Source organism: Paecilomyces variotii (assembly GCF_004022145.1).
Source record: "Paecilomyces variotii strain CBS 101075 chromosome Unknown C8Q69scaffold_7, whole genome shotgun sequence".
NCBI lineage: Eukaryota > Fungi > Ascomycota > Eurotiomycetes > Eurotiales > Thermoascaceae > Paecilomyces > Paecilomyces variotii.
The window spans coordinates 192,231-218,718 of record NW_021167146.1 but is presented as its reverse complement, the minus strand read 5'-3'; the positions used below and the strand labels follow the sequence as shown (position 1 = coordinate 218,718).

The 26,488-nt window shown below is 47.7% G+C and overlaps 10 protein-coding genes across 10 annotated transcripts; 5 read left to right on the top strand and 5 right to left on the bottom strand.

Annotated features, from left to right (window-relative positions):
• Positions 1 to 133: 133 nt before the first annotated feature.
• Positions 134 to 2,098, bottom strand: C8Q69DRAFT_289980 (hypothetical protein). Its single transcript, XM_028627004.1, has 2 exons — positions 1,977 to 2,098; positions 134 to 1,923 (listed from the first exon to the last, which is right to left on the bottom strand). The coding sequence occupies exons 1-2, from the start codon at positions 2,054 to 2,056 to the stop codon at positions 210 to 212; spliced, it is 1,794 nt and encodes a 597-aa protein (XP_028483998.1). The 5' UTR covers positions 2,057 to 2,098; the 3' UTR covers positions 134 to 209.
• Positions 2,099 to 3,142: 1,044 nt separating this feature from the next.
• On the bottom strand, positions 3,143 to 4,777 carry C8Q69DRAFT_403897 (multidrug and toxin extrusion protein 2; the record flags this gene model as incomplete). The annotated part of the gene is made up of 3 exons (XM_028628020.1): positions 3,143 to 3,325; positions 3,406 to 4,035; positions 4,103 to 4,777. The coding sequence occupies 3 exons, from the start codon at positions 4,775 to 4,777 to the stop codon at positions 3,143 to 3,145; spliced, it is 1,488 nt and encodes a 495-aa protein (XP_028483997.1).
• A 685-nt stretch (positions 4,778 to 5,462) lies between these two features.
• Positions 5,463 to 6,358, top strand: C8Q69DRAFT_289904 (NUDIX hydrolase domain-like protein). Its single transcript, XM_028627003.1, has one exon. The coding sequence runs from the start codon at positions 5,730 to 5,732 to the stop codon at positions 6,231 to 6,233; it is 504 nt and encodes a 167-aa protein (XP_028483996.1). The 5' UTR covers positions 5,463 to 5,729; the 3' UTR covers positions 6,234 to 6,358.
• Positions 6,359 to 7,798: 1,440 nt separating this feature from the next.
• Positions 7,799 to 10,759, top strand: C8Q69DRAFT_289858 (DegT/DnrJ/EryC1/StrS aminotransferase family-domain-containing protein). The gene is made up of 2 exons (XM_028627002.1): positions 7,799 to 9,631; positions 9,689 to 10,759. The coding sequence occupies exons 1-2, from the start codon at positions 8,113 to 8,115 to the stop codon at positions 10,453 to 10,455; spliced, it is 2,286 nt and encodes a 761-aa protein (XP_028483995.1). The 5' UTR covers positions 7,799 to 8,112; the 3' UTR covers positions 10,456 to 10,759.
• A 1,298-nt stretch (positions 10,760 to 12,057) lies between these two features.
• C8Q69DRAFT_385719 (hypothetical protein) lies at positions 12,058 to 13,314 on the top strand (the record flags this gene model as incomplete). The annotated part of the gene is made up of 2 exons (XM_028627623.1): positions 12,058 to 12,521; positions 12,606 to 13,314. Coding segments are annotated over 2 exons (1,173 nt in total), but the record flags the coding sequence as incomplete, so codon positions are not given.
• Positions 13,315 to 13,950: 636 nt separating this feature from the next.
• On the bottom strand, positions 13,951 to 16,414 carry C8Q69DRAFT_289803 (hypothetical protein). Its single transcript, XM_028627001.1, has 3 exons — positions 16,245 to 16,414; positions 14,059 to 16,186; positions 13,951 to 14,006 (listed from the first exon to the last, which is right to left on the bottom strand). The coding sequence occupies exons 1-2, from the start codon at positions 16,306 to 16,308 to the stop codon at positions 14,313 to 14,315; spliced, it is 1,938 nt and encodes a 645-aa protein (XP_028483993.1). The 5' UTR covers positions 16,309 to 16,414; the 3' UTR covers positions 13,951 to 14,006; positions 14,059 to 14,312.
• A 147-nt stretch (positions 16,415 to 16,561) lies between these two features.
• On the bottom strand, positions 16,562 to 18,373 carry C8Q69DRAFT_469883 (putative O-methyltransferase). Its single transcript, XM_028630796.1, has 4 exons — positions 17,959 to 18,373; positions 17,774 to 17,903; positions 17,270 to 17,718; positions 16,562 to 17,208 (listed from the first exon to the last, which is right to left on the bottom strand). The coding sequence occupies exons 1-4, from the start codon at positions 18,257 to 18,259 to the stop codon at positions 16,895 to 16,897; spliced, it is 1,194 nt and encodes a 397-aa protein (XP_028483992.1). The 5' UTR covers positions 18,260 to 18,373; the 3' UTR covers positions 16,562 to 16,894.
• Positions 18,374 to 19,653: 1,280 nt separating this feature from the next.
• C8Q69DRAFT_507727 (hypothetical protein) lies at positions 19,654 to 21,000 on the top strand (the record flags this gene model as incomplete). The annotated part of the gene is made up of 1 exon (XM_028632913.1): positions 19,654 to 21,000. One exon carries the CDS (start codon positions 19,654 to 19,656, stop codon positions 20,998 to 21,000), a length of 1,347 nt encoding a protein of 448 aa, XP_028483991.1.
• A 1,923-nt stretch (positions 21,001 to 22,923) lies between these two features.
• C8Q69DRAFT_507726 (O-methyltransferase) lies at positions 22,924 to 24,404 on the top strand (the record flags this gene model as incomplete). Its single annotated transcript, XM_028632912.1, has 6 exons — positions 22,924 to 23,118; positions 23,195 to 23,321; positions 23,384 to 23,507; positions 23,562 to 23,892; positions 23,946 to 24,012; positions 24,094 to 24,404. 6 exons carry the CDS (start codon positions 22,924 to 22,926, stop codon positions 24,402 to 24,404), a joined length of 1,155 nt encoding a protein of 384 aa, XP_028483990.1.
• A 436-nt stretch (positions 24,405 to 24,840) lies between these two features.
• On the bottom strand, positions 24,841 to 26,105 carry C8Q69DRAFT_380180 (putative cell wall glucanase; the record flags this gene model as incomplete). Its single annotated transcript, XM_028627601.1, has 3 exons — positions 24,841 to 25,424; positions 25,477 to 25,917; positions 26,003 to 26,105. Coding segments are annotated over 3 exons (1,128 nt in total), but the record flags the coding sequence as incomplete, so codon positions are not given.
• Positions 26,106 to 26,488: the final 383 nt, after the last annotated feature.

Here is a 26,488-nt window from a genome sequence, read left to right as displayed (position 1 = left end):
GCAAGGAACGACGACTTCTACTCTTGTTCTCTCATGCGTTTCAAGATACCACGCTGATAATTCTCGATCTCTGCCAGCTCAACCTTGTCTGCGAACCTCGATCATCGTCTTTTTGAGGCCGAGCAGACGGACAATGCTATCCTTGAAATCGTACCCTCTCTTACTCCTTCTACCCCATTCAGTTCAAATCAAAGCAACTTCGAACATAGTTAGAACTCAATAGGAACGTATCCATGGATCGTGTGCCACGTATTGTGATACTGATCGTGCTCGTTCCGCGAGAAATGTAGAAACGTCTGATCGCGGCTTAGGCTCAACCTTGCGATATCATCCTCAGTCATCTCAGGAGGATAACCATCCCGTGGCCGAAAAATGCCGAGAGGTCTAATGCGTGCCTCTGCTGGGATAAGCACTGCTTCCGAAGTGCTGGGTTCAGTATCGGTAAGTGGAAGGTATGGACTTGCGCCGAGTTCGAAGTCCATGTCAAAGGGACTGTGTGGGCCCCGACTGCCTTGACAACGGGGTTTGTGTTCAATGCATGCATCGTTTGGTTTTCGTGTAGTAATGTTGGCCACGCTTTGGGCTGCACTTGACGTTATTCCGTACATTTCTTCCACCATGATAATTCTTTCGCTCATGGTGGCTGCGTAGTCGCGCTTATAAAGCCCTTCGATATGATGCGCTCGACGTAGCAAAGCTAGTGCTGTGCGTCGAATTGTGGGTTCACGACACCTGATACACGTAAACCAAAGTGGCAGGCCAACACTGAGTTCGAACGTGAACGGTGGTTGTGTACCATCACGTCGCGCTGAACCTGTCAAAGCGATGCGGGATTGTTCGGCTATATTTTGAAAATTCGATGTATAAGCGTCAGTGGTGATGCGCAATGGCGATACGCAGACCCCGATGATAACGGATAACATTTCATAGTAAGTGAGGAGAAGGGCACCAGTGCTAGCTTGCAGCGCTGATAAGCCATCCTTCGTGCGAAGAGATTCCATAATGTTAGTGAAAGCAGTGTACCAGCTCTGTAACCTGCTTGACAAGACTTTCTGCCGACTCATCAGTTCTTCGGATATGTGGCAGGCATGCGACTGTATTAGGTATTCTTCGCAATCTAGTTCGAAAAGTGGGATCTCTATGGCTAGGATAACAATGGCTTCCCGTGCGGACTTGAGGGAGGTAAACTCCGGCGCGGATTCATGTTCGGTTTCCTGCAATAGCGGGCTCATTGAAACGCCGGTATTGAGAGTGACGGCTCCAATTCGGATAAAAATCGGGACAATTGTATCCTTTAATAAGGACGTTTTGGTTTCTGTCATAGCCGCATATGCACTCTGGGTCTGTAAAGCGAGTATGAGATGTACTCCTTGACTATAGAGGTGCAAAGCCTCTTCCATACCACCCCAAAGGGCCTCAATGCAGATAAATAAGATGCAGGTGATTAATCCGACAAAAGAGTCCACACTACCGCGCTCGATTCCCCGGCGAACAGCAGATACCGAACGCGAATACCAGACTAACGCGTCTTGTTGGTTTTGATTTAGAGTGCGAGCATGTCCCCGGCGTACAGAGACGAGATCCGGACAGGGATCGGGACTCTCGAACAGTGAACTTATGGAGATCAGGGCATCCCACACGGCGGGTTCACTCCGGCAGACCTGCGGGACGATGGTGAGCCAGAAATCCACATCCAGTCCACCGCCGACAAACGTTGCTGTGTTTTGGAAATAGTAGGCAAAAGCGCGACGCTCTCGCAGTACTGCATTGGATAATAATGACAGAGGGGTGTCAAGGATGGAAAAGGTGGAAGCCGAAGACCAATACGTGCGGGCAATTGGATTTTCGTACTCGCACTTGCGACCTGTGCTGGTGCATCGGAGGCAATTAGGCTTTTCTTCTCCACACTTGACTCTTCGGATTCTAGGGCATGATTAATATTTCACTCCTTTTGCAAGAAGAGAAGAGAAACTTGCTTGCAGGTTTTGCATCCGAGTCTCGATCTCAGAGGTCTAATTGAGGCGTCGTCCAAATTGACTGACAGGCTAAAGGACATATTGGCGATGTTCCAGACGCGGTACTTCCAAACAATATCTAGTCTTCAGATGAGCGTCTGTAGTACCTTTTCAGGGGAACATTAAAATCGTCCGGAAGATCATTCAACCGAAACCGAAAGGCATGTGATGCCGCACTGACGCAGATCTACGCGTTGTTTAACTTGTAAGTATTCTTGATATCTTTCATGTAGTTATCACACAAGAATTAGATGACGCATAAACCCCAGTCCGCGACAAGACTGCTCTCATTTTAGTCCAGTCTAACTGAACTTTGAGAGGAAGTCACTGGTAGAGTACTTATGCCAGGCCCTTTCTGCCGGATGCTGCATCACAATATATATCTGTGTATGCCCCATCAGGATAGCTATGCAAGTTGATTTTGGGGAGTTCGCCTTCTTGCTCTACAAAGGTCTCTGCTATAAAGAATAGTAAAGCGGCAATGTAGTGATGGTTTTTTAGGAATAAGATAGTCTGTAAATATTTTCTTTGGTAAATGAGGTGGATATCGAGACATGTAAAACCGGGAAGTGAGGGGATATTTGCGGCCTCTTAAGCGAACTGCCTGTGCGAAATCGGGGGAGTATAATCTGGGAGCCGATCTTCACTATGGATAATTAACTTAGTCAAGTAGTTTCCTACCTAGCTATAACAACGAAGTCGTGACTAACTAGTGGTGGTGCAATTCGGAGATTGGATTTAAATTTCATGAGATGCCGACACCTTTACCTTTGCCTTTCGAAATTCAAAACGCATAGACTACTTATATATGGGGCGGGCTAAATATAAACCAAGGAAACCGAGCAAGGAAATTAGCCAATAGGAATTGTAGCTTTTTGCTTATTAGCTTTTAGGGTAAGATGGTTATCGGGTGAGTTAAACGTAATTCATTAGTAGACTTCGAAATTTCAAAAACTTTCTCTTTGCGAAATTTAAACCCGAAGAATCATGAAGTCCATAAGAATTTTAAATTCAAAATACTACCCCTATAGTTTATAGTACAGTTTGAATGCTAGAAGTGGACGCACCCATCGTATTAGTATATCTTCGCCGACTACTGTACATGGCTGACGATAATCTTCCCTTACCTAAGAAACCGTCGGCTCATTGCGCATGCTTGCCTCCTCTACAATACGCTCCCAGTGAGTCGTCGCCATAAAGGCCCCTTCGATGAGGGCGACTAGCAATAAAGCTAATGTCGTTCCAACTGCCAAACCCAGAAGATCCCAGTGAAACCAAAATGCCAAGGCAAATGAGATCGGAATCCCAACCTGAACGGAGCGATTACTTAGCAGATGTCCTCCCGATTCGGGCAAAGTGGGATCATGGAGATAACGCAAGATCAACTTACCCCGTAATAGCAGAACAGGGCGGTGACACTTCCAACGTTCTGCTTTCCCAGTCCTCTGAGAAGGCCGTTACAGGACGTTGCCAGCGAGTCAAAGACCTGCGAAACTCCGACCATCGGTAAAACAGCACTGACGAAATGGATGACATCCGGGTTTTCGGTGAAAAGCGCAGGAAGCTGGTTCCGTAGCGTTCCTAAGAGAATGGCCACAAGGATTCCGAAGACAAAAGCAGTCAAGATCGATACCTTCGCTGCCCTTTTGGCTGCATCTGCGTGGCCTGCGCCGATCAACGTTGATATCCTAGTCGCCGCGGCAATAGAGATCGGAAAGTGAAAGTTGAAAGCGATCGCACCTAGTGTTGCGATCGTTGACTGTGCGGCAAGATGCTCCACGGAAATGAAGCTGGATGCCAACGTGAGAAGCTCCCATGCGAGCAGTTCGGCTTCCACCATCACCATCCCTGGAAGAGCAAGTCGAACCATTGGCCACCACCCGTGGAAAACAGACCGCGTGAAGCCATTCCAGCATTCGGATCCTGCGATGCAGGTGATGTAGACGGCAAGGATGACGGGCATCAGAGTCTGGGCAATGACGACGGCCATTGGGGCTCCGAGAAAGCCCCAGTTGAATGTCTTCAGGCTCAAGTCAGTGACCTTGGAGGGAACCCTGAGCAGCAAGTTTGAGGGGTCGGGGACATACCCAGACGAAGAGATAATTGAGAACTGCATTGAGTGGTGCGCACAAAATCAGAACCCATACGGTTGCCGAGAAGAGACCTTGCGCCAGCATGAATCTCTTCCCACACTCAAATGCCGCATAGCCCGGCGCGCCCAATACCAGGACGCGGAGGTACAACCCAGCCATCCTGGCGATCTCGGGCTGGATAAAGAGCTTCAAAAGGCGATCTGCGCAGAGCCATATGGCCGCGATCGGGATCGTCATGAACCACAGGAAACAGGTCATGCGCTGGCAATAAAGGCCGACGAGATCCTTCCGGCCTGCGCCGTACGCGGACGGACACAGCGTGTCGAGGCTTGTCGCGAGGCCTTGGTAGATTGCATAGCCAGTAATGTTTGCCGTGAGGCCCGCGACTGCGGTGGCTGCTAATTCGATCTTTCCAATATGGCCAACGGCAAAAATGCTCGCCGCCGTGAACGAGTACTCGAGCAGAAACGTGACAATCAGGGGAGCAGACCGGGTTAGAAGCAATTTGCATTCCTCGGAAGCGACCGCCTCGTCTCCAGGCGGCAGGCAGAGACTCTCCCCGGAGGACGGCGAGAAATCTGGGGGCACATCGTGGTGGTGGCGGTGGTGCTTCTGCCGTGTCTGGGGTGATTGCTCGGCGAGAAGAGGCGACGTCTCGGAGGGAGTCATCGTGGGGTGAAGAGGAAAAGAGCTGCGAACCGTGGGGCTAAGGAAAGGACAAGCCCGTGAAAGACGCAGAAAGTTGGATGTTGGTCATGCAACTAACACTACCTAAAATATCCAGCGACCGCTACTTACGGAGTACATAGAGGTTGCCGTGCGTAGTTCCAATCTCCTAACCATTGTCCACGTAGTGGAGTATCGCCAAGGGTGAAACCTAGCGGAATCGAGTTCAGAGATTGCTCGATGATCTCATACAAGACTGTGATTGACCATATCCAGACAACAGAGAACGTGAGCTGGGGGACTTCAAAAATATTGATTCTGATGCTTGACAAATGCAGACGGATCTCTGCCACCACGCAAGGGCGCAACTGCTCTAGGTACGAAGTACTGAGCAAATTACCGCGGAGATCTCGGTCGATCATGTCGATCTTGCATAGAAAGCAGATGGGTGAGCTGAACGAGTCATGATATATGTATGTATGTACGTACACACATACGTATATGTATGAGTGTATTGTACGCTAAATGTACTGTACTCTACAGCAAAACCTGATATCATGTGGGCTTTTGATGCACGGAATAACGGAATATTCCACAATCACCTGTTGTGCGAGGTGAGCTGTCAATGGAATGAACACATTTGACGATCACAGCTGACCTCCTTGCAGGTGTACTCGTGAGTTTGGAAAGTAGTCTGGTCTCACCATTCTTACCCTGTTCCATCTGAAGATTTTCAGCCCACAAGTCGCTTTGGACACAAGCATTAGTATTTTTCTTGTTTCCCTTTTTGAAAAGTAATAGCTTCCATAGGGCGCATATTGTACTGTACCTATTTAAACAGGGGCACAGCTTCCCCACCGCCCATTGATGCAATATTTAAGAATATGGAACATGCTCTAGGATAAATGCCTCGTCCAAGCCCATTGCACCTCGTTACTGAACCTTTGACGACGCCATGGCTGTTCAACGGTCCCTCAAGTTTTTGGACGAGCAACGCCTCCACTCTCGTCCACAAGACCTCAACCCAGCCAAGCGTTGGGTGATTGGCGCTGCGATCTTCCAGAATTCGAAATCGGAGGACCCTACTCTCCTTCTGTTGAAGCGAGCTCCCCACGAGACAGCCTTCCCTAACGCCTGGGAACTTCCTGGCGGACACGTCGAAACCACGGACGAAACTGTTGCCCACTCCGTCACGCGTGAAGTCCTGGAGGAGACCTCCCAGGTCGTATCAGAGATCATTGGCGAACTCGAGCCGATGACGTGGGAGTCCAAAACGAAATCCAACATCCAACTCAACTACGTGGTAACAGTTGAACCGGGGGTTACTGTCAAGCTGAATCCCGACGAGCACACGGAATGGTTGTGGGCTCAAGAAGGACAAATAGATTCACTTTTCATGACCGAGGAAATGATAAAGGTCGTTAAGAACGCATTCAAGTTTGCGGCGCAGTCCCTGTAGACGGCTGCTTCGCACTATTGCAATGACGGGGATAAATGGTGAAATCATGTACCTAGGTATAATCATTGACGACGCTTCATGACCAAGAGCATCAATATTGCACCAAACTCACACATGTACATGCGGCACCGATGTCTATATATGGGCAAATACTTCACACATCGCCTTTCAGTGTGAAGCTGCAGACTCATAGTTGAAGACACGTCAATTAACCATATAACTGAAAATTTCAACTGGACCCCCAAATATAATGCAGTCTATTACAAGTACCAGCACAAAACAAGATTCTGGTAGTAACGTTCCTTATACCCATGAAGGATGTGTTCTAAGCGCAGCTACCTCTACTGGCTCCAGGCCTCAAGGTGAAGCATGGCTATTTCTTTCTGACATGATGGATTGTTGTGATACAGCTATCCTCAAGTAAGCGCAGTATCCTCGGATAGTCCAAAAGCAACGTGGCTTACACAATGGCTATCATCAGAGAACACCAAGCGCCCTCCTATCAGAAGGTTTCAATAGAACCAGAAAAGAAGTCGAAGTTGTGAGTGGACAAGCTGCTGGATGATGTCTCGAGACGATGGGCGGGCCTAATCGACTTCAACGGAGATTAACACAGTGATCTGATAGCTGCACTCCTCTCGCAATCGACAGGCTTCATGGTATAATCGTCGAAGAGTTTGAAAAGCGTCTCTCGAGACACTGATGCGGTGACCTGGCATGGCCGCAGAATTCGCCCGAATGACTGTGCTGAGGGGACAGCAGCGCACATTATCGGAGGCACAGTGACACGAGGAAATCGCAATCCTGCTGCCAAAAGAGTTACTGGATGATGTCAAGCGGAGAATGTTGATCCTAAGCTCGTACTGCTTGCCATCCGTGGTAAAAGCCCTGCCAGCAGTGTACAGTAATACCTTGCACTCACCGTAAAGCGATGTGGGACGCGGCGAGGGGTGAATGATTGCATAATAGGCCTGTGTAAGCTATTGTATACTACTTAGATAGACCCGTCCGCTTTACAATTATAGATGGAATGTGTAGAAGTTGATAGCCAGAGTCAAGAATATTCAGCCCAGTTATAAAGTAAGGTAGCTCGTACGTAACAGAAGACGGAGGACGACCAATGAAATTGGCAGCGCCAACTAATTATTCTCTGTAGTAGTGCGATGTAGCTGCACGTCTCAGCCAGCCAGGCCGGGCAAGCAGTGATTCCTCAGCTCTGCCACATCCACAACAGGTTCTGAGGATCAAGACGACCGATTAGCTGATTAGCTGGAGAGATATAGCTCGAACCCTCTATGAAATTCAAATTCAAAACACGGCTGATGAAGCTTTCATAACATCATCCGTCATTGACGCAATTATACGGTGTAATATATGTAAGCCAGATCGACATTATATCCCAATAGATTCACTGACTACGGAAGATCATACTCCACCGAAGGGGCCATGTGGTTAGACATGTATGGTTAAGTGAACAATTGAGTACCTTGAGTTTAGGCCCTTGCAGTGCGCGAGAGATGGAAAAGCAGGTTGTCAGTCCTATGACTCGGAGGTCTGGGCTACAAGACTCTGCAGAGGAAGGATAATAGCTCACTGTAAGACCCACATGAGAATTCCTCGAGGTTTCTGGGACATCAGAGTTACAGTTCTATACGTGCGTTCTGTGGCTGTTTCCGATAGATTGATGATTACATGATCACTGTAATATTTTGTACGAAGTATGATGCCTGTTCCTCTGAATAAGATGTTCCTCCAGAAGCTTCTCGGTAAAGTATAAGTATGTCTATGTTTGTTAGACACAGCAAAGGTCCTGAACAATTTCAAGCCAGCAAGGAAATTAGTTCTAGAGTACGTGTTGAATCATATTCCTCCCATCACGATGTCCCCAATTCTCCAATTCCGTGAACAGCGTCGTCTTAGCAGACAGTCCAATGGCAATCCCCAAGGGGAATCTTGCTTGATAGTGGGCTTGGGTCAAAGAACAAAGAAGAAGGCTGTTCCCTCATTGTTGAAGCTTTCCAAGGCAGGTCTGGTACGCATTGCCGGCGCCGTGGATCCTTTCGTGAAGACCGCACCTATCGACAATCTTCCCATCTACCCCGGAGTGGACGATTTTCTTCGCAACAATGCCACGCCGTCAGTGGCCTACGTGGCGATCCCCCATCATGAATATTCGAAGGTGCTGCCTCAGTTGTTTCAGGCCGGTATAAATGTGTTGAAGGAAAAGCCAGTCGCCTGCAACAGCAGCGAAGCGTTGGAACTTAAGAAGCTTGCCGCAGCACATGGTGTTAAAGTCAGTGTGCTCTGTCAGCGACGATTTTCCCGAAGATACAACGCCTTGGAAGGATGGCTTCCTCTGCTTGGAAAGATCAGTTCTGTCCAGGTCGTCGAATCCATTGATGTCGCCGAGCTTGCGGAAGGTTGGCGAGCACACAAGGAACTTGCCGGAGGCGGTGTTGTGATTGATATGGGCTACCATATGCTCGATCAGCTCATTGGTCTCTTTGGTCGACAGTTTGAAGTCCAGCATGTCGCGCTGATGAAAACCCGTCACGGAGACTATGATGTGGATGATACTGCTCACATTTCGGTCAAATTTGGCGATGCTGTGAACGCGACGATCGTTATATCTCGCTCTGGCGCAAGGAATGAAGAGAAAGTCTCTGTCATTGGAGAGGCAGGCATTTTGACCCTGGATGGAGACCTCGTCCGTCTTTCCCTGCGTGATGAAACCGGTAGACTCTCACCACAAGAGGAATATACTGTTCAGGAGCCGTCTTCCCTTCTTCTTGAGCGAGGCCTAGTCAGCTTCATCGAGAATAACAATACCGACAACTGGGATCTGGACAGAGATATTGCTGTGATGCAACTTGTTGACGAGATTTATCGGGTGGGAAGTGATCAAATCGAGTCCAAGTCGGCACTGAATCCGCTCGCGAAGGCGTGGTCATGGCCAAAGGTAACACCAGATGTCGAGCGCGCCGTTGACAGACAGCTCCACGATACCCTGAGCATCTACAATAATGGGGGTGTTTTCGGCCGTTTTGAGGAGGCATTCAGGACTTTCCATGATACCCCAGGTCACTATGCCCTGTTGCACAACTCGGGCACAAATGCACTACACGCCCTTTATTATGCTTCTGGGCTCAGCGCTGGGGACGAGGTCATCGTTCCTGTCTACACCTTTCATGCCACCGTTTCGCCACTCATGCATTTGGGGGTGAAGCCGGTGTTCGTTGACGCCCACCCTGAAACCGGCAACATGGACCCAAATAAGATTTCCAGCGCAATCACATCGAAGACTAAGGCCGTCATTGTTACCCACATGTGGGGTGTTCCATGTGCTATGGAGGAAATTGTTGACATTTGCCGCAAGAATGGTATTCTTCTGCTTGAAGGTAAGTACTAAGCATTTACTCCTATCATAAGCCATGGCTGAACTGACGGATTGATAGACTGTTCGCATGCCCATGGTGCATCAATCAATGGGAAGAAAATTGGAACTTTCGGCGATGGTGCCGCCTGGTCTATTCAGGGCGACAAAGTACTCAGCGGCGGCGAGGGAGGAGTTTCCTTGACCCCCCATCCGGAAGTTTATTATCGCCAGCTGATCCACGGCCATTACAATAAGCGATGCAAGGCGGAGATCCCCAAAGATCACCCCCTTCAAGATTTCGCTGTTACGGGCGCCGGTCTGAAGAACCGGGCGCACCCGCTTGCGATCTCCATTGCCAACAACCAATTGGAGAAACTTCCAATAATCCTTGAGCGCAAGTCGCAATGCGCAGCCCACTTCATCGACGCACTTGCCCAGATTCCTTTCTTGAAGGCGCCCGTGCTCGAACCGGGTGCGAAGTCGGCATGGTACGCTCTGATCTTCCGGTTCGACGAAGCCCAGGCTCCGGCCGGGTTGACCCGTGAGATCTATGTGCGAGAAGTGATGGCGCGTGGGATGAAGCACATCGATATCCCCGGTTCAACTAAACCCCTTTACGATGAGGCCCTGTACCGACGTCCGTGGGAGATCTTAGGTCATTTGTATTCACCAGACGCATATGTTGCAGAATGGAGAGCTGCCGATTTCCCTGGAGCCGTTGCATTCCACTCTAAAGTGATCAAATTGCCGGTGTGGGCGTATGAGGAGGATTGGGATACGGTGGAAATGTGCGCTCAAGTGATGCTTGATGTTGCCCAAGATTTCATGAAAACTCCCTTGAATTAGCTTCCGGGAACAGAGGCAGATGGGGGTCGACTGATAGAAACCAGAGACCGGCTAGTGCGAGCATAGTTTGTCACATATAAACGATACTAGTAGACGAATGACTGCTTTTATACCTGGCTTTTAGCAGTAGCATTTTTAGGTAGCTAGTGTCTGTTTCAATGTGGCTATATGCCCGAGCTTCCCGGAAGAACCTATCAAGTTCGTGCACTGCATCGTCTAGCATTTGTGGAACATGGTTCGACACCCTCAGATGCCGAAGTTGCTATCGAGCCTGCTCTTTGGTATAGTCGGGAAACTAAGTAGGATGCGATTAATTTAGGTAAAGCGTACAATGACCTTATCGACTTACAACTTTGCCTACGTATTTTCTGGGACCATTGCTCGAAAGCCAGAATACCTGTACAGTTTTCTCATTTGTCACTCTTGATTTATCGACTAGTTTTCGAAGCGTCCAGTTCTCGGCTTCGGGACGGAAATGTCAGAACTCTTTTTCGTCATTGGCTTTTTCTCCTTTGAGGAACTCCGGACACTTGCCAGAGAAAAATAAATCTGGTCAGGATTTTTCTCCATCCGTGACGAGTACAGAGCAGGTTTCCAAGTAAATCGACTATAACGCTAGATCACAGATCAAATATCTGAAGTTGTTGGCGAAAAAAACAGCTGGCATTATCCACGCGTTCAAGAAGGTCGAGGAAGACAGTCTTTTTAAGAACGGAGATCGCTACTTATCCTGGCGTAGTTCATTCATCCCAATGGTCTAACTTCGTATCGGCCCCCATTCTGGACCCGCGCGCCAAAAATATACTCTCTCTCCAACCACTTATCAGCTTACTCCGTATAATAAATATACCAATTACTGAGTAGGGGTCCTGGCACCTGCATACCATAGTTATCGGGACGACGGGACCTGACTTCGGGAGCCCCACTACCTTAGAACGAATGATAACTACAGTACAATACTCTTTCATTGAATAATGGGCTTCGGGTCTGCATAAGACCTGGTGCATCCTGCAGTGCCCGACCTGGGGTTGTCCCAAGTTTAGATACTACTGTTGGGGCGCAGTGGACTTTTGCAAGGAATACGGAGTAGTTTAGGTGGTGCTGGGGTGCGGTGATTAGCGGCGGCCAATAGTTCTCTCGAGTGTGTTGTAGGGTTCTTCCTGTCGCGATTATCTATACCCCACTTTTAGTTATTAGTTCACACAAAAGAAACAAAGAGAAGTTGTCAAGGATTAAGTACAGGATAAGACAACCCAACCAGTAGTAGTTCAAACACCGAGTCCCAATGAGAGGTTCTTTCGTTTCCGGAATAGTGCTATCACGGAACACTGATCAGCCATCGGAATACCCTCTCCATATGGCGATGATATTCCAGCTAGATAGACGGAGTCACATCCCTATTTAAATAAGCCACAGTTCCTGCATATGCAGGAAATCAAATGCATATACCGCATGATGCCTTCGGTTGTAAGTAGATGATGCCGGCCGACGTACATTTTCCTTGTCCATTTAACAGGTCGCCTCTGGCAGGCCTATCCGTGATCAAGGACTAGCAACTCTCATTATTTCTCCCCATCACATGGTGGTTGTTTTCACTTCAACATGGTCACACCGACGCCATGCGAGCATCCAATTTTCAAGGAGCTTGCTGCTCTGCAGGAGGGAATTGACGTTTTCCCAAACCCCGAAGTATCCGACTATACATCATGTCGAGCATACACCAAGACTGCAACAAGGTGCCAGCTGGGGCTCAAGGGGAAAGCACCACGGGCGAACGCCTTGCTCTCTGAATTTAGAGAAATGGACAAGTGCCCTCGTACCGACATTTTCTATCACCAACTTAAGGAGTTTCTTACCATTACACACTGCGGCAAGCATCAAGAAAAGCCTCTAGCCCGACTTGACGAATGGAGGAAGCAGCGGGAGCAGGCCGCATCTTCGTTATCCAAAGATACCTCTTCGACTGCTACGGGTACAGATTACTTCAGTTCCATAGCGTCCCTTTCCGAAGCGGGCAGCACGGCAACCTCTATCCTGCCGCTGAGTATCGAACAACCTACTGAACAGTGTACGGATAGGAGCCCAAATGACAGCATAGACAATATTGTCATAGAAGACACTTTGGATATCACTTTAACGGAAGGCCCCAGCTCTCCGGCGTGTCAATCTATAATCGATAGCTTGTCATCATCTAGTCGGTCTCTAAGGGATGCACCGAGTAGAGAACAAGCCCCGGAGATCACCCACTGCGAAAGGGTCGAGGAACTTGAGACAAGTGTTGAGGATTTAACGCTTTCCACAAGTCATCACACCACGGCAAGCGATGGCTCATGTCACGACGAGGCCGAAGTTAGAATAACAGGAATCGGTCTAGCCTCTCTCCAACGTAAGGGAACACTGCGAGACACTTCGCCGGTACTCAAGGAAATATACAAGTACCTCACCGGGGAGGAACAGAAGGAGGGCATAGTTTACGTCCTCGAGCACGTTGAGATCAAGGGGCTTTTCAAGGTCGGCTGTACTAGAGAAACAGCAGCAAAAAGACATCATCAGCCTGGGAACTGCTATGGGACTAACACAAAGGTCATTCACGAGACCACCGACGGACCCTTTGTCGGTGCCCAGAAGGCGAAAAGGCTTGCTCAAGCTATCCTCCGGCATCATAAGCTACAGGTCATCAAGTGCGAGCAGTGCGGAAAGGGACACAAAGAGTGGTTCTGGGCCCAGAGAGAGGTAGTGCTCGACACAGTGAAGATTGTAGAAAGGTTTGTGCAGTTGCCGGCATATACTTTGCAGGACGGCAGGATGAAACTATCGCCAGTTGCAGAAGAGAGGATGGAAAAAATGTGCAATTTTTCACTCCAGAGACTAGAAGATCTCACTGCTGCTTGGGACGCTCAATTCGAGGGTGAGACGCACGGCCCCGTCATAGAAGAATCATTGCACCACAAGGCCAGAGAAGAAGCTCTTCAGGTTCAGAATGACTCAGGATCACCAGGCGCAACAAAGCATGGCGGTATAAAAAGCAAATTCACCCAAAATGCGCGCAAAGCCCTATGGAAGCCGGTCAAGGAATCGATCGATCGATTACTGAACCGATCACGGGAAGCTACTCCTGAAGCCGGAGAAACTGAAACAATAGGGGACCGAACATTACACCAGACTAACGTCTCTAGCTTACGGTAAAGTTCGGGAAGCCTTCGTCGGGCTTTCATGGGGCTTGTTTCCTGAGGAGATCAGGGCTTGCCAAGGAGAACCGAACTGCACCATGACGATAGTTCGTGTAACTTCTCTAATTTATATACTAGAGCAGCAGAAAAGGCGTGGAAGGATCTAGGTCAGGATTGTTTTGATAGTTTGATTCGGTCTATGAAAGCCGAGTTCGCACATGTCTGCAGGCAAAGCAATGGTATTACTAGATACATACTAGATGCTAGAAAGATTGCCCTGCTCCTATAACATACTTGGGTCAAATAGCTGCAACAATAGTACCCGCCACTGAGAAAGCAATCCATATTACTGCGAGAACCCCAAGCCTAGGAGGACAGAACCTAAGTCCGGTTAGCTACTATAAATCAAGTAACTGGGTGCGTAAATACTTACTCTTCCGAACTAAGCTTAAGAAATACACCCCAGAAGAGCCACTGCGCGATCCAAAGGAAAAACATGTAAATAACCGTAGCCGCATATAATTCCACAAATAGTTTCTGAGAAAGCCAGTGATCTTGACTTTCGACAGAGAAAGTGCCATACTTCATATCGTCTCTTCCTTTGCACTTTGTCAGCGGTGTTTCTTCCGAGCTCATACACTGATCTACCCAATAGGGTGCGAAATTCTCCTTGAACCGTGCGTAACGTTAGGTCATCAGCTCTTCCGCAATGCTCCATATTGTCTGCTTGCCTCTCTGCCACTTTAGTAGATCGAGGCTACTAAATCTGACCAACCGATTCATCCTACGTGTAGTCCGCACCAATTGAGCGAGTGCCAGGCTAATGCTCAGGAGCCACATGAGTGCTCCATCATACATAATTTTTGCTAGCCCTTGTCTCTCCGCTCCTTCCATACCTCCAAGATAGAGGTTATGCTCCCTGCCATAGTTGATGGTTGTAGACATATAATATGATGAGGCAAACTGGAGTAACACTTCTGCACATAAAGAAGACCCAGCGGCAGAGAAATTCATCGTTTCAAAGGGTTGTACACCAACCAGCAAAATTGTTAGCCAGGCGGGTCGAGGTATTGAGCACCAGAGGAGCATTAATTGGAATAAGGGGACATCCTTATAGCCAGGGGTTGTCTGGACGAGAAACACATTGAACCAGTTTGCAAGGAGTTGAAGAGCGGTTATGATGATTCCCTTGAACAACCAACACCACGGGCGTGAATGTCGTGGAAAATCGCGTGCGATTCGACGCATAACTTTTTGAAGGCTGAGGAACGCAGCAAGAAACGTAGCTATATTGACTAGAGCAAAGCTTCTGAGCTTCCATCCATTTGAGGCGCATGTTTCCGTTGGTCTGATATATCCCAAACGGGTAATATGGGCACTGTTTGAACAGTTAGACGGTTTGACAGTCCATCGCCATGGAATCATGTCGAGAGACGTGGGAGCGGCTAATTGACGCCAGTTATGAGGTAGACCATGCCAATCCTTTACATTTCCACAAAGGTCGCGAAGCCAATTGATATAGTCTATTCGGGTCTCGAATATCTGGCACAAACCTCCGCAGGAATCGTAGCTGATGTCGCGGCAAAAGCAAGCCCTATCAACTGCGCGCTTAACTTTGCAGTAACCATCTAAGTCGATCTCACAAGCATCAGTCGCACACTGATCAGGAAGCTCGATCACCTGCTTCGGCATATCCGCGACACACATGGGCCAGTGCCAGTCCTCAATAGGGATGTACGCAAATTCGGTGGTTTTGAGCTTGTCCGTCCAGTTACCAGGTAGGGACATCGACCCACAAGTGGCATTCATCCATAGCCGCTCCTTTGTCAGGTCCATTTGCCCTGACCCTAAGCAGGGTTCGCTTTTTAGATCTACAGTAAAGGCGTTGCAGAAGCACTCTTTATCAATATAGTCGCCGTCTCTGATGCTATATCGGGTGAGATCGTAACCAACAGTTTCGAAATCCAGAGCGATCATTGACTGTAGAAATTCACTATATTCCCAAGGACGAGCGGCATTTCCGGTATGTTGGGTAGTGCCAGTGAACATACAGGAGGCTACCACATGTTGAAATCGTTCCATCGACTGAGCGGAAACCGAGCCAGTCAGACATGATGGTGCATTATAGATCACGCTCAGGTCCGCATAGCCTTCAGCTAGGGAGGCTGGGGAGAGATTCTGCAGCCCGTTCGCGTCGCCAACATCGACAAGCCACGTTCGGCCGGTTACATTCCAAATCCATAGATACAACTGCGCCTTGGCGAGTACTGATCTACCGCAGTAGGGGAGATAACTCTCGAGAACATCAGAGGGAAATGCAATGGTGAGACAGCAGAGCTCAGTCAGCCATTGCTGATGGGTGCAAATAAACCCAAAGTATGAGGTACACTGTTTGGCCGTGCACTCCGTTATGGCATTCAACCAGGCGGATTGATTCTGCTGAGCAATGCATTGTGGCATAGCAGGGAGGTCTTCAGGGTTGACCCAGCCATTGTAATTGTTTGGGGGGGTTAAGGTACGGCTCTTCTCATGATAGTGAATGGCGGCGGTATGGAGAGCTTCTGACAGTACTGCTGTTAGTATTAAGGATGATAGAGTTCGTGGCAAGAAGATACCTACCTCTTGCCATTACCCCGTAAAGCCTAGCCATCAACAATACCAGACACGCGATAGATATTCTCATCTTACTGATGATGTCAAAATACCTTATGCTTCAAAGTGGTGCGAAAGGATAGTCGCTGTGGGCTTCTTGATTGAGTTGTGAAATAATGCTTCTTTGAGGCGGGGTTGCAGCACCTTTGTGACGTTCTGATTGGTGGCTTGAACTCCTGTAGTATCCCCCATCAAGATCGAATAGATCGTAGTTATTACTCTGCATTCTCAGTCTACGATAATATGCCTTGGTGGGAACACAAGTCACTATCTTACTGCTGTATAAGCTGGAGTAACAGCCGTAGAACTAATAGCGTTATTTCTGATCGTGACTTCCTGATGTGGGAGTATTCCGATGCCGTGACCACGTCACCAACCTCCTCGAAGAATCGCGGGCGGCTCCTTGGTTTCATCATCACCATCACCAGCTTCCATGGTACTTTCTCACTATATCCATTTCCAGACCCTTAGAGTATGGAGAGCTTCTAGATATTCAAGGTCGACGTAATCCACCTACGAGCCGGCTGTACCACCGAATCATTATCAATCTAACTGGGGGCAAATGAAGATAGAATATCATTAACAGATTTTCAAACTAGTCCCCCACAAGTCGCTTCCTACGCGACCTCAGCCTCGATGAGCATCTCGCACTCTTGAGGGTCTGGCCAAATCTCAATAATCTTGAGACCAGCATCGCCCAATAGCCTCTCCCACGCGCTTTGAGTCCTCTCAGAAGCCGATAACAACGACATCATATTGACGTCCATAGTGGCTTGACTAATGCTGGCTCCTGTTGGTGGAAGGACAATCTCGTATACGAAAAGCTTGGAGTAACCCTTTACCATAGCCTCTCTGGTATTCGACAACAGTTGTTTCGCTTTGTCGTCCGGCCAATCATGGAGGACGGCGTGCATGAAGTAAGCACGACTCCCTACAGGCTGGGTGTGAGTATATACAAAACTACCTATATGAATTCTTAAGTGCAGCCTTACCTTGCACGGGCTGAGGTAAAAAGAAGTCATGTGCCATAGTCTTGATCCTTTCATCGACCTTGACATTGGCAATTACTTCTGGAAGATCTTGCAAGACGAGTGATCCAGCTGGAAGACCTGGATGCTTGGCAAGGACATAGGAAAGATCAATTCCCGTATTGCCACCGACATCAACCACGAGAGGAGATAAAGCACTTATGTTGGCGCCTTCCAGAAGCTTGTCCGTGTTGTATACCGTCGTCCATGGTGTCTTCCATGCCGTCCACCCCCGCATGAATTCAGTAAAGGTCTCATAATAAGCGGGGCTTCTCTGTAATCGCCCGAAGAAGCTAAGGCCGTCTGGATCACTGTCCGAGTAATTATTGACGTTCGCGTCTGTAGGTTCCCTATAAGAGATCTTTGCCAGGTACTTTGGCAGGTTATGGCCAGCAGCAATAAATTGATATGCTCTGGCCAACCGTTAGCTCACTTGCAGCGTGGAATAGTTGCTCGGAGTATCCATACCCTTCTTGAAGCGCGGCGCGGACCTTGGGACTCTCGTCTCCGATAGCTAATGAAAATAAGGTAGGTTTGAATCTGTCTTCTCTCGTCTCTTCAACTATGTTGACGGTTGCTAGCAGGCGAAAGAAACGACCTATATACCCGTTGTAAGCTTGATAGACAACAAGAAGGTAAGTATTAAAGCGTACGTAGCAGATTTGTATCGACCTTAGGAGTGGTTAATTCGACCAATTCGTCGATAGACTTCTCACCACCCCCAACAGCAGTCCAGGATTCCCAAAGGCTCACATCGATAAAAGTCTGTAGAGCGGCAAATACCACAGGATGTTCGAAGCTAAAGCCCCAGGCGCGCTCGTAAGGCGTCTCCAAACGAGAAAGCAATCGACGTGCAGCAGCGCGTACTTGTAGGCGTTCTACTTCATTGCCGTTAAGCTTCTCTAGGTGGATTGAATCAAGAGCTGCGATAACTTCCTTGGTGTAGAAAGCCATGTTGTATTTCTAGATCTAGAATCTAGTGTTCTAGGGCACAAAATATCAGGAGCTTGGAAGATAACACAGAAAAGAGCTACAGTGTCATTAAAGCAATCCGATTCTCCTTTATATCTTGGTTCAGGATATACCATACGGCTCTATAGTTACTCCGCCGTTGCACGGTACTTATAGTGGGGCAGCGAGGTGTTAGTTCGGAAAAGCGGAGTAGTTGCTTGCCTTAGTATCTTACATTGGACGCCCCCAGTCATCTGGCTGTGCCAGAAGTCACTGCATAAATGCTGGATTCGGAATAGGAATAAATTATCGTTGACAATCTGCGATAGAGATTGACTTAGCTCAGTAGCAGGAACTTTTGAAGAACTGCGAGTGATTAGCTCCCCGAAAGAACTTCCCTATGGGCCTACTTTGTGCTATTATTATAACTTCCAGAAGTACCTGGTTCATGTTGCTATATAACTGTGTCTTGGATTCGTTCCATCGATGCGAAGATAAATAAGCATACGTTGCAGATGCTGCTTCCTGAGTCGGACAGAATCTTAAAGGGTGAAGTTTGGAGCCGTTCCCATCAAAAGCAAGCATACAGGACAGTCGCTCTGTAGTGATTTAATTGGTAACTAACTAACTACCTTTCCTTTGGTTAATCAGCCTCTTGGTATCCTTAACGGCTGTGTTGGCATCATCCGCAACTTCAAAAGAAAAGAAAAGAGAAGAAATAATAAACCCCGTTGGTGGAGTATATAGGATGTACTAGGTAACTTCCGCCCGTTCCGTAACCTTAACCATCTAGGGACTTAGTCCATGTTAGGTATGGACTGGAGCAGGTCTACCGACGGATAAGTACGAGCAGAGAATTCGCCTGACCAATTATTACCTCCTTCAAATCAGGATTACTATGCCTAAACTTTTAACGTTAGAGGGATATGCCATGTAAGGTAGCGAAAACACCCATCTTACCAGATACAATGATATCGATGGAATTATTGGTCATTGGTGGCTATACAGGTCTTATCTGGTGTGTGCATTCTGGACTTGGGCACTTGAGAACCAACAGTACTTAGCACAACCTAGCAAGTGCGTTAGCTATGAGGATCCAGAATCTGCGAGAAGATCTTGGGGGAATTATCTACCTATCCATGAAGTCTCTTCTCCCAACCAGCTTCCAGATACCAGCTCTCAATTGTGACCGAGATTCAAGCTGCCCACGGTGGTCTTGTTAGTCTGAATCTGGTTAGACTGTTAATAGTCACATGATTCTAAGCTCGTTTTTAGTGCTTGGGACTATCCTGTCAATAATATTTGAATACCTAATCAAGCTTTATGGACTTGTCTTGAATTCCCACCCAGATACTCAACATTGTCAGTCAGAATACGTTCCACCAAAAAAGCGAGCGATGCATCATGACGCCATACAATACGATAAGGCGTGCTTTACGGCTGCTAGCTGGGTTCGCAAGTTACGGGAGAGCCTCCCGATGACAGTCCAAGAACTTACGGATCGCTTTAGCGTCAAGGTAGAATATGAGTATCTATGCTCGGGCTCGTTCAACTGCTGTTATCGATTGAAAGGACTACAGAGCATTATTCGCTTCCCGATCCTTGGCAAGAGCGTTTTCCGCTATGAGAAGACTAACGACGAATACATGGTCATGTCCTACCTCGCTCGACACACATCAATTCCTGTTCCCCAAATCCTCACGGTTGGGAGCTCCTCACAAATAGGGCCGTATATGGTACTGTCATTTGTGGATGGAACGCGATTGTCGGATCATCTGAAAAGATCATCTGACGCCAGGATACCCATTCACTTACAACCGGACATCGACTGCACGTTTTTGGTCTTTGTCTACCGCAAGATGGCCAGGGTGTTGATTGAATTATCGCGATGTCAGTTTTCTCGCATTGGCGCGATCCGTCAAGACAGATCGGGGAACTGGATTGCTAGTAAGAGACCAATCACTTTCAATATGAACGAACTGGTTTCCTGCGGGAACTATCCCCCGAAGGCGCTACCGCAGCAGGCTTTCGAGACCGCGCGATCCTATTTCACTGCACTGGCTGAAATGCATATCACCCATCTCCGAACACAGCGGAATAATGCCGTGGTGAATGAGGAAGATTGTCGAAACAAATACGTGGCACGCCAGCTATTTCTCAAGATCGCCAAGGAATTCTCGACGCCCTACAATGAAGGCCCATTCCCCCTTTATTGCGATGACCTGCGTCCGACCAATGTGATTGTTGACGCAGACTTGAACATTCGCGGGGTCATTGACTGGGAGTACTGCTACGCCGCTCCGGCCGAGTTGACCTTTTGTTCTCCCTGGTGGCTCCTCCTCAAGCATCCGGATGAGTGGGACGACCTGACGGAATTTTGGGAGGAGTACCGTCCGCGGCACCACCTATTCATTCAAGCCCTTCAAGACGAAGAAAATGAAATGATTCAACGAGGTGACCTCTCAGAGCACCAGCGTCTTTCGCTCAGAATGGCCCGGTCACTTGAGAACGGCGATTTCTGGTTCTGCCTGGCGGCGACATCCAGTTACGGGTTCGATAATATCTACTGGACCTTTATTGACCAATGGCGCTATGGACCTCGTACTTCCATCGAAGATCGTATCAAGCTCCTCACCCAAGAAGAACAGGACGATCTCGTCGCGTTTGTTCGGGGGAAGATCCAACAGGCTGAGGAGGGCGAATTAGATGAACATTGGGACGCGCACGAAAAGTTAGTTGCCTAACCACAGCAAGGATCAAGTAATTTAGTTCCAATTGGTGTCGCTTCGACCCAGGTGTCAACCAGACCAGATAAATTGTAAGTGGTCACTTGCTCGGTCTCTTCTCTCTGGGGTTATTTCCTATGGTGACATTAAAGTGCAATGGGAGGCAGCCAAGAGACGTGTTGGTTCTATTGTTGGTATGGAGGCATATGTGGAGCAATTAATATCACGCTATTATTACATATAATATGACTGCACCAAGGAATATTGGGTCATAGTGGCACGCAGTTAGTGACGCCGAAGCTGACTGTATGGTTTCACCACGTTGCCCATCCCCTCCTTTTAGCCCCGTTCCGCCTGATTTAAGAGGAACCGACCGGTCTTAAATGTGGCCTAACATGCCCTCATAATCTGTCAATTCAAAAACGGCAAGAGAGAACAGTACGTCTGAATTATCCAGTTCAAGGTCTTTACTCTTCTGCTAATACAATCATAGTTGATTAGAATACATCACTCGAAACCGCGATATCGAGATGCCGGACTCAGGCATCCAACAATTTCGAGATAGTCTTGATGTTCTCTACGATCGTACGCAGACCGACCTGCATCGAAGGAGGTTATTCCAATCGGCATCCGTGTCGGCGATATACCGGACAGAGATAAGACCAAATCGCTTCTGGAATTTCTTCGCCGAGAAGCAGAAAACAGGGAGATCGCTGATAACCTGAGTAAGGAAGAAAAGGACTTGCTATTTGCGGCAGGAGATAGTAGCCGCCGGAGGCGTGCTGTCGCCAGACAATAGATGACTAGCACTAAAGGCATTCGGCTAGGAGGGTGGTGTGCGGCGCGACCAGATTTATTGAATATCTATACTTTATGTATTTAACTTGCACTGTGTAAGCCTACTCACACTCATTTATATAAAGATATATTATAAATACTATATTCCAGGCAGAGAGTTCCCTATAATGTTCTTTGGGCGCATTATATGTTGCTAATTCTTTGTTCCCATGGACAGATAGTCTAGCCTAAAACTTCTGTGTTTGTCTTCCCCGCTGCACATGTCATATGTATATAACTATATTAGCGCTTATGCTTCAAATATCTCTTAGACAAAAACTATATAAACTTTAACTAAATATGTTAAATATGCATGCGGTTTGTATAAAGTATCTAGCTGCTATTCAGCTAGGCTAATACTATTGCAATTATGCGAGTAAGCCTTTTTAGAAGTATTTCTTAGCAATTCTGCTTCACTGAATAAAGGGGATATATAAATTATCTTCTGATCTAGACAATAACATATTTAATTTTTCTAGTTTCTTACAAGTTAAATATATTAATAAATGTCAGAAGTTGCGACAGAGACTACCCCATAGTACTGACGTGGGAAATGATGGAAATGGCAGGATAGGGCCCATGGTAATAATTACCCCACTCTAGCACCTCGCACCTCGTATGCTGAGGTAGCATCTTGAGCTACTACACCTGGCTTTGGCGTAAGCAGGGTTCGCCGAACTATCTATGACAGGTTGGCGCATTTATATGCTAAGGCGCGAACCTTGTTATACGAGGGATGCGCCAATGCCGAAAATAAGTTGCAGAATCCCCCTGTTGGCTATGTGTCGCGAAAGTTAAGGTGAGAGATCTTCCAGGCGGGGACGGGCGGGACTTCTTAGACTTCTTGATAGCAACGTACATACAAGAACAGCAAATACCGAGTACGGTAAGGCGTGGCATCATAACGTTCCCGAGATATTCATGTTGCATAACTCGCCTATGGTCACGGCAGTTGATAGCTAGCTTCGATGCGATAGTGTCAGGTTCAAGGTCATATAAGGTACATCCTAGTTCTTCGGTCGTTTGGCATTCATCTGTCTGGGAGTGAAACCCAAATACTGCATTATATGGTACGGTACATATTTTTTTCGGCAGACTATCAAAATGGGAAGCTACACGATCTCGCAAGAGAATTTTCTAAATGAACTGCGTCAAGTGACTGCAGCAGCAGAAAAATATGTCGAGACGTCTTCTAACTTGGATGCCGAACAGTCAAGGTATGAGCTGATGCTCAAGACAATGCGGCTTCTGCAGAGGATCCGAGGACCGACTGATGAGCTCTTCGCCAACTTCGAGTGTGTAAGTTAGAGAGAGCAGTTTAGCACTTCAATAAGATATTGTCCCCTTACACTTTATAGTACTAATATTCAATTAGATGGCACAAATAGGAGCAGTTCGGACGCTGCTGGCGGCTGGCGTGTTCCATGCTATCCCAGCAGGCGGCAAGAGTATAAGCGCTGCAGAGATCTCGGCGAAAACGGGTCTCGACAAGGAAATACTTAGTGGGCCTACCAGCCTGGTTGAGCATATCGGAGCGAGAAAAATGTTGCTAATACCCTTCTAGTCCGTCTGATGCGTGCTCTGACAGTCTACGGACCTTTCCTCGAGACGGCAGAGGAGACATACTCGCACACAAGCTTGTCTGAGGCCTATTTGGTCCCGCAGCTAAATGCTGTCTTCACATCAACGTAGGTCGTGCCCCCGATAAAGTTGTAGGATATCCATCGTTGACGACACAGTAGGGCGGATGAATTTCTAGTTCCCATGGTAAAGAATTATGAATTCCTTGCTCAGAACAACTGGAAGGATCATATTACTACGCGTCACAACCCATACACTTACGCCCATGGCTGCGAGGGAAATATCATGTTCGAGTTCCTCTCTGGAATTCCCAGTAGATTCACTCGCTTCAATGAGGCTATGGTCGCGCAGGACTCCGGTCAAGTTACTATGGGCATCTATCCTTTCGCCCTGGAACTGGCTAAGGACGCCGAAGATGATAGAGTTACCATCGTAGATGTCGGTGGTGGTCGGGGCCATATTCTTCAGCAGATCAAGGAGAACTGCTCGGGGGTGAAAGGCAAGTTTATCTTGCAAGATCAAGCGGCGTTGTCGCGGAAGCAAAGGACGAACTTGCTCGTACTGGTATTGAGGCCATGACGCATGACTTCTTCCAGCCTCAGCCGGTCAAAGGTAAGCTTACGTCGTCGTCTCAATCATCGCCTCCATCACAAGGCTCGATTAATTACCAACACTTGACTTTTACTTTTCTAGGAGCTCTCGTCTACTACCTCCGCCGCATTCTCCACGATTGGCCCGAGTCTGAAAGCAAGAGTATCCTCCAGAACCTCGCTGCATCCATGGATCGCCAGAAGTCACGGGTATTGATTACCGAGTTTATCGTCCCGGAAGTCGGCAGTAGCATGCTTGCCGCTTGGATGGACCAGGCTATGATGACTTTCGGTGGGACGGAGCGAACAGAGAAGAATTTTGAGCGTCTGCTTGATATTTCAGGGTTAAAGCTAGTTAAAGTCTGGAAGGCGCCAGGGACCCCAGTAGGCATTATAGAGGCTATATTAAAGTGAAAGCAGTACAGTCTTTTTCGCCGTTAGCTATTATAGATGTATTACTTATTATACTTTGTGCTACAGCCACTGCTGCTAGCCTTCTTGAGCATGCCACTCCTTAACACTATAGAAGGTCTGAATATTGTATATTATATTCTGATTATAGAGTAATAGTAACAACAGAAAAGTTGTCAAACATGTTATAGATTGCCAAGCTCTCTTAGGTCACATACAAGACTCTTGACATTTCGATTCCCGAGACTACCACCAATCTGTCTGAAATAAACTCATGTAATAGAAAATAAATTAAGCAGATGCTTGCCAATAAATCCTCATCAGATATTTACTCGGCCTAGGTAGAAAATAATTAGATAGAAGATAGGGCGAAAATTGTAATCAGAGTTGCGGAGACTGCAACCCGCGAGGTACATTGTTTGAGCAAACGAGTAACCCCTGACTGGCTAGAACCATTGCCCTGGACGAAGCCAGTAACCGATGAACCACTGCTAGTGCCAGAAACCCCATCAGATCCACTTGTTGCAGAACTGCTGACTGTCGCTCCAGCAGTCATGTTTGTCCCGGTTGCCTCGAACGAACTCAGCACCGTACCTTCATTGGTAATCATCACTGTATTGTTGGTTCCAGCTGAATCAATATAAATGTATGACTTATCGCCTTGTGAGTTGGCCCCGGCGGGGGGATCGTAGCATGTGATATTGACCTCGCTGATGGTGGCGTAGTAGTATCCGGGGTCCTTAATATCGGCAGTGTCCCAGCTAATCTCGCCACCGGCCCATGCTATGGTCCCTGGTGCATTCGTCGAGAGACCACCGGGCCACACAGACATTTCCAACCGAGAGGGGGTCTGAGGAAACATGTAGTCGCCAGATGTGGCATTATAAGTGTCCTCTCTCAGGAGAGTGCGCACCGATTCCCCATCGACGTACCAAGTGATCGCGTCAGGAGTCCAGTCCACCTCGTAAGTGTGGAAGTTTTCGAAACTATCGGAATCGATGGTAGCGTTTACTTCCAAGTGTTCTGGTATGCCATATTAGTGTAATCCTTAATCACCCGAAGTCTCTTTACATACGGCCTGTGATTCCTTGATAGAAGTAGTTCAACTGAGCGGTTCTGAGATCGACTCCGATGAACTCGACATCGATCTCGTCTTTCACATCTGATAGCAAGATAAACGCTGTTACCACACCAGCGTCTCGAGAAGTCTTCATTTTCGTAGACACTCGGCCGTACCATATGTAGTGATTGTATGACAACACAGTGCCAACAGTGTCCTTAGCCATAGTCAAAAGGAGATTGCCATCGCTGACGAGAGGCTGACCGCTGTACATCCAGTCTGAGGCAGAAGCGTTACCCAAGTACTTTGTGTTCAACGTAAAGTCACTCAAGCTCTCGAAATTCGTGAATGAATTGCTTTTGCAGATCGGTTCAGGTGCGCACGAGTTTAAAGTGTTCGAGTTGATGGGGTCACAGCCACCGAGGCAATAAGATCCAGTACCGCATTCTCCATATTCTACAGATTTTCAGAGTGCATCGCCCTGGTCAGCTTCCGGTCATTCAACTCATAGCCTGATTGTTCACCAAGTGTCTTAACGTACGAGAACAGCAAGGTGTGTCCATGGGACATTTTGTACCGCCCCCACAAGTCAGGGCAGTGCTAACTACTGCTCTGATAATGAACAACGCGATGACCGTAGTCAAAACAATTGGCCGCATTTTGCTACTTTCTGATTTTCGGTGTAATGTAAGGAGTGTTGTTTTTCTCACTGGCGAAACTAGATGTTGGAAGAACAGTGGTGACTGTTGAATATGGACAAAACAAATGTAACGATATAAACGATAGGAGTTCCAACAACGGACAGAAAGAATATACAAGCGAGTGTTCGAATGCTAAAACTATTCAGAGGAGGAGAGAAATATGAGAGACAGAGAGACGGGGGGTTGAAAAAGGAGAGATAATCAACAAAGCTAAAACGAGTTCTGGAAGTGAATAATATTAGACATTAATATTTCCACCAGAAGATTCCCCTTTCATGTCAACGCCGGACCTAAACTTCCGCTTGACCAATAATTATCGCGTGCAA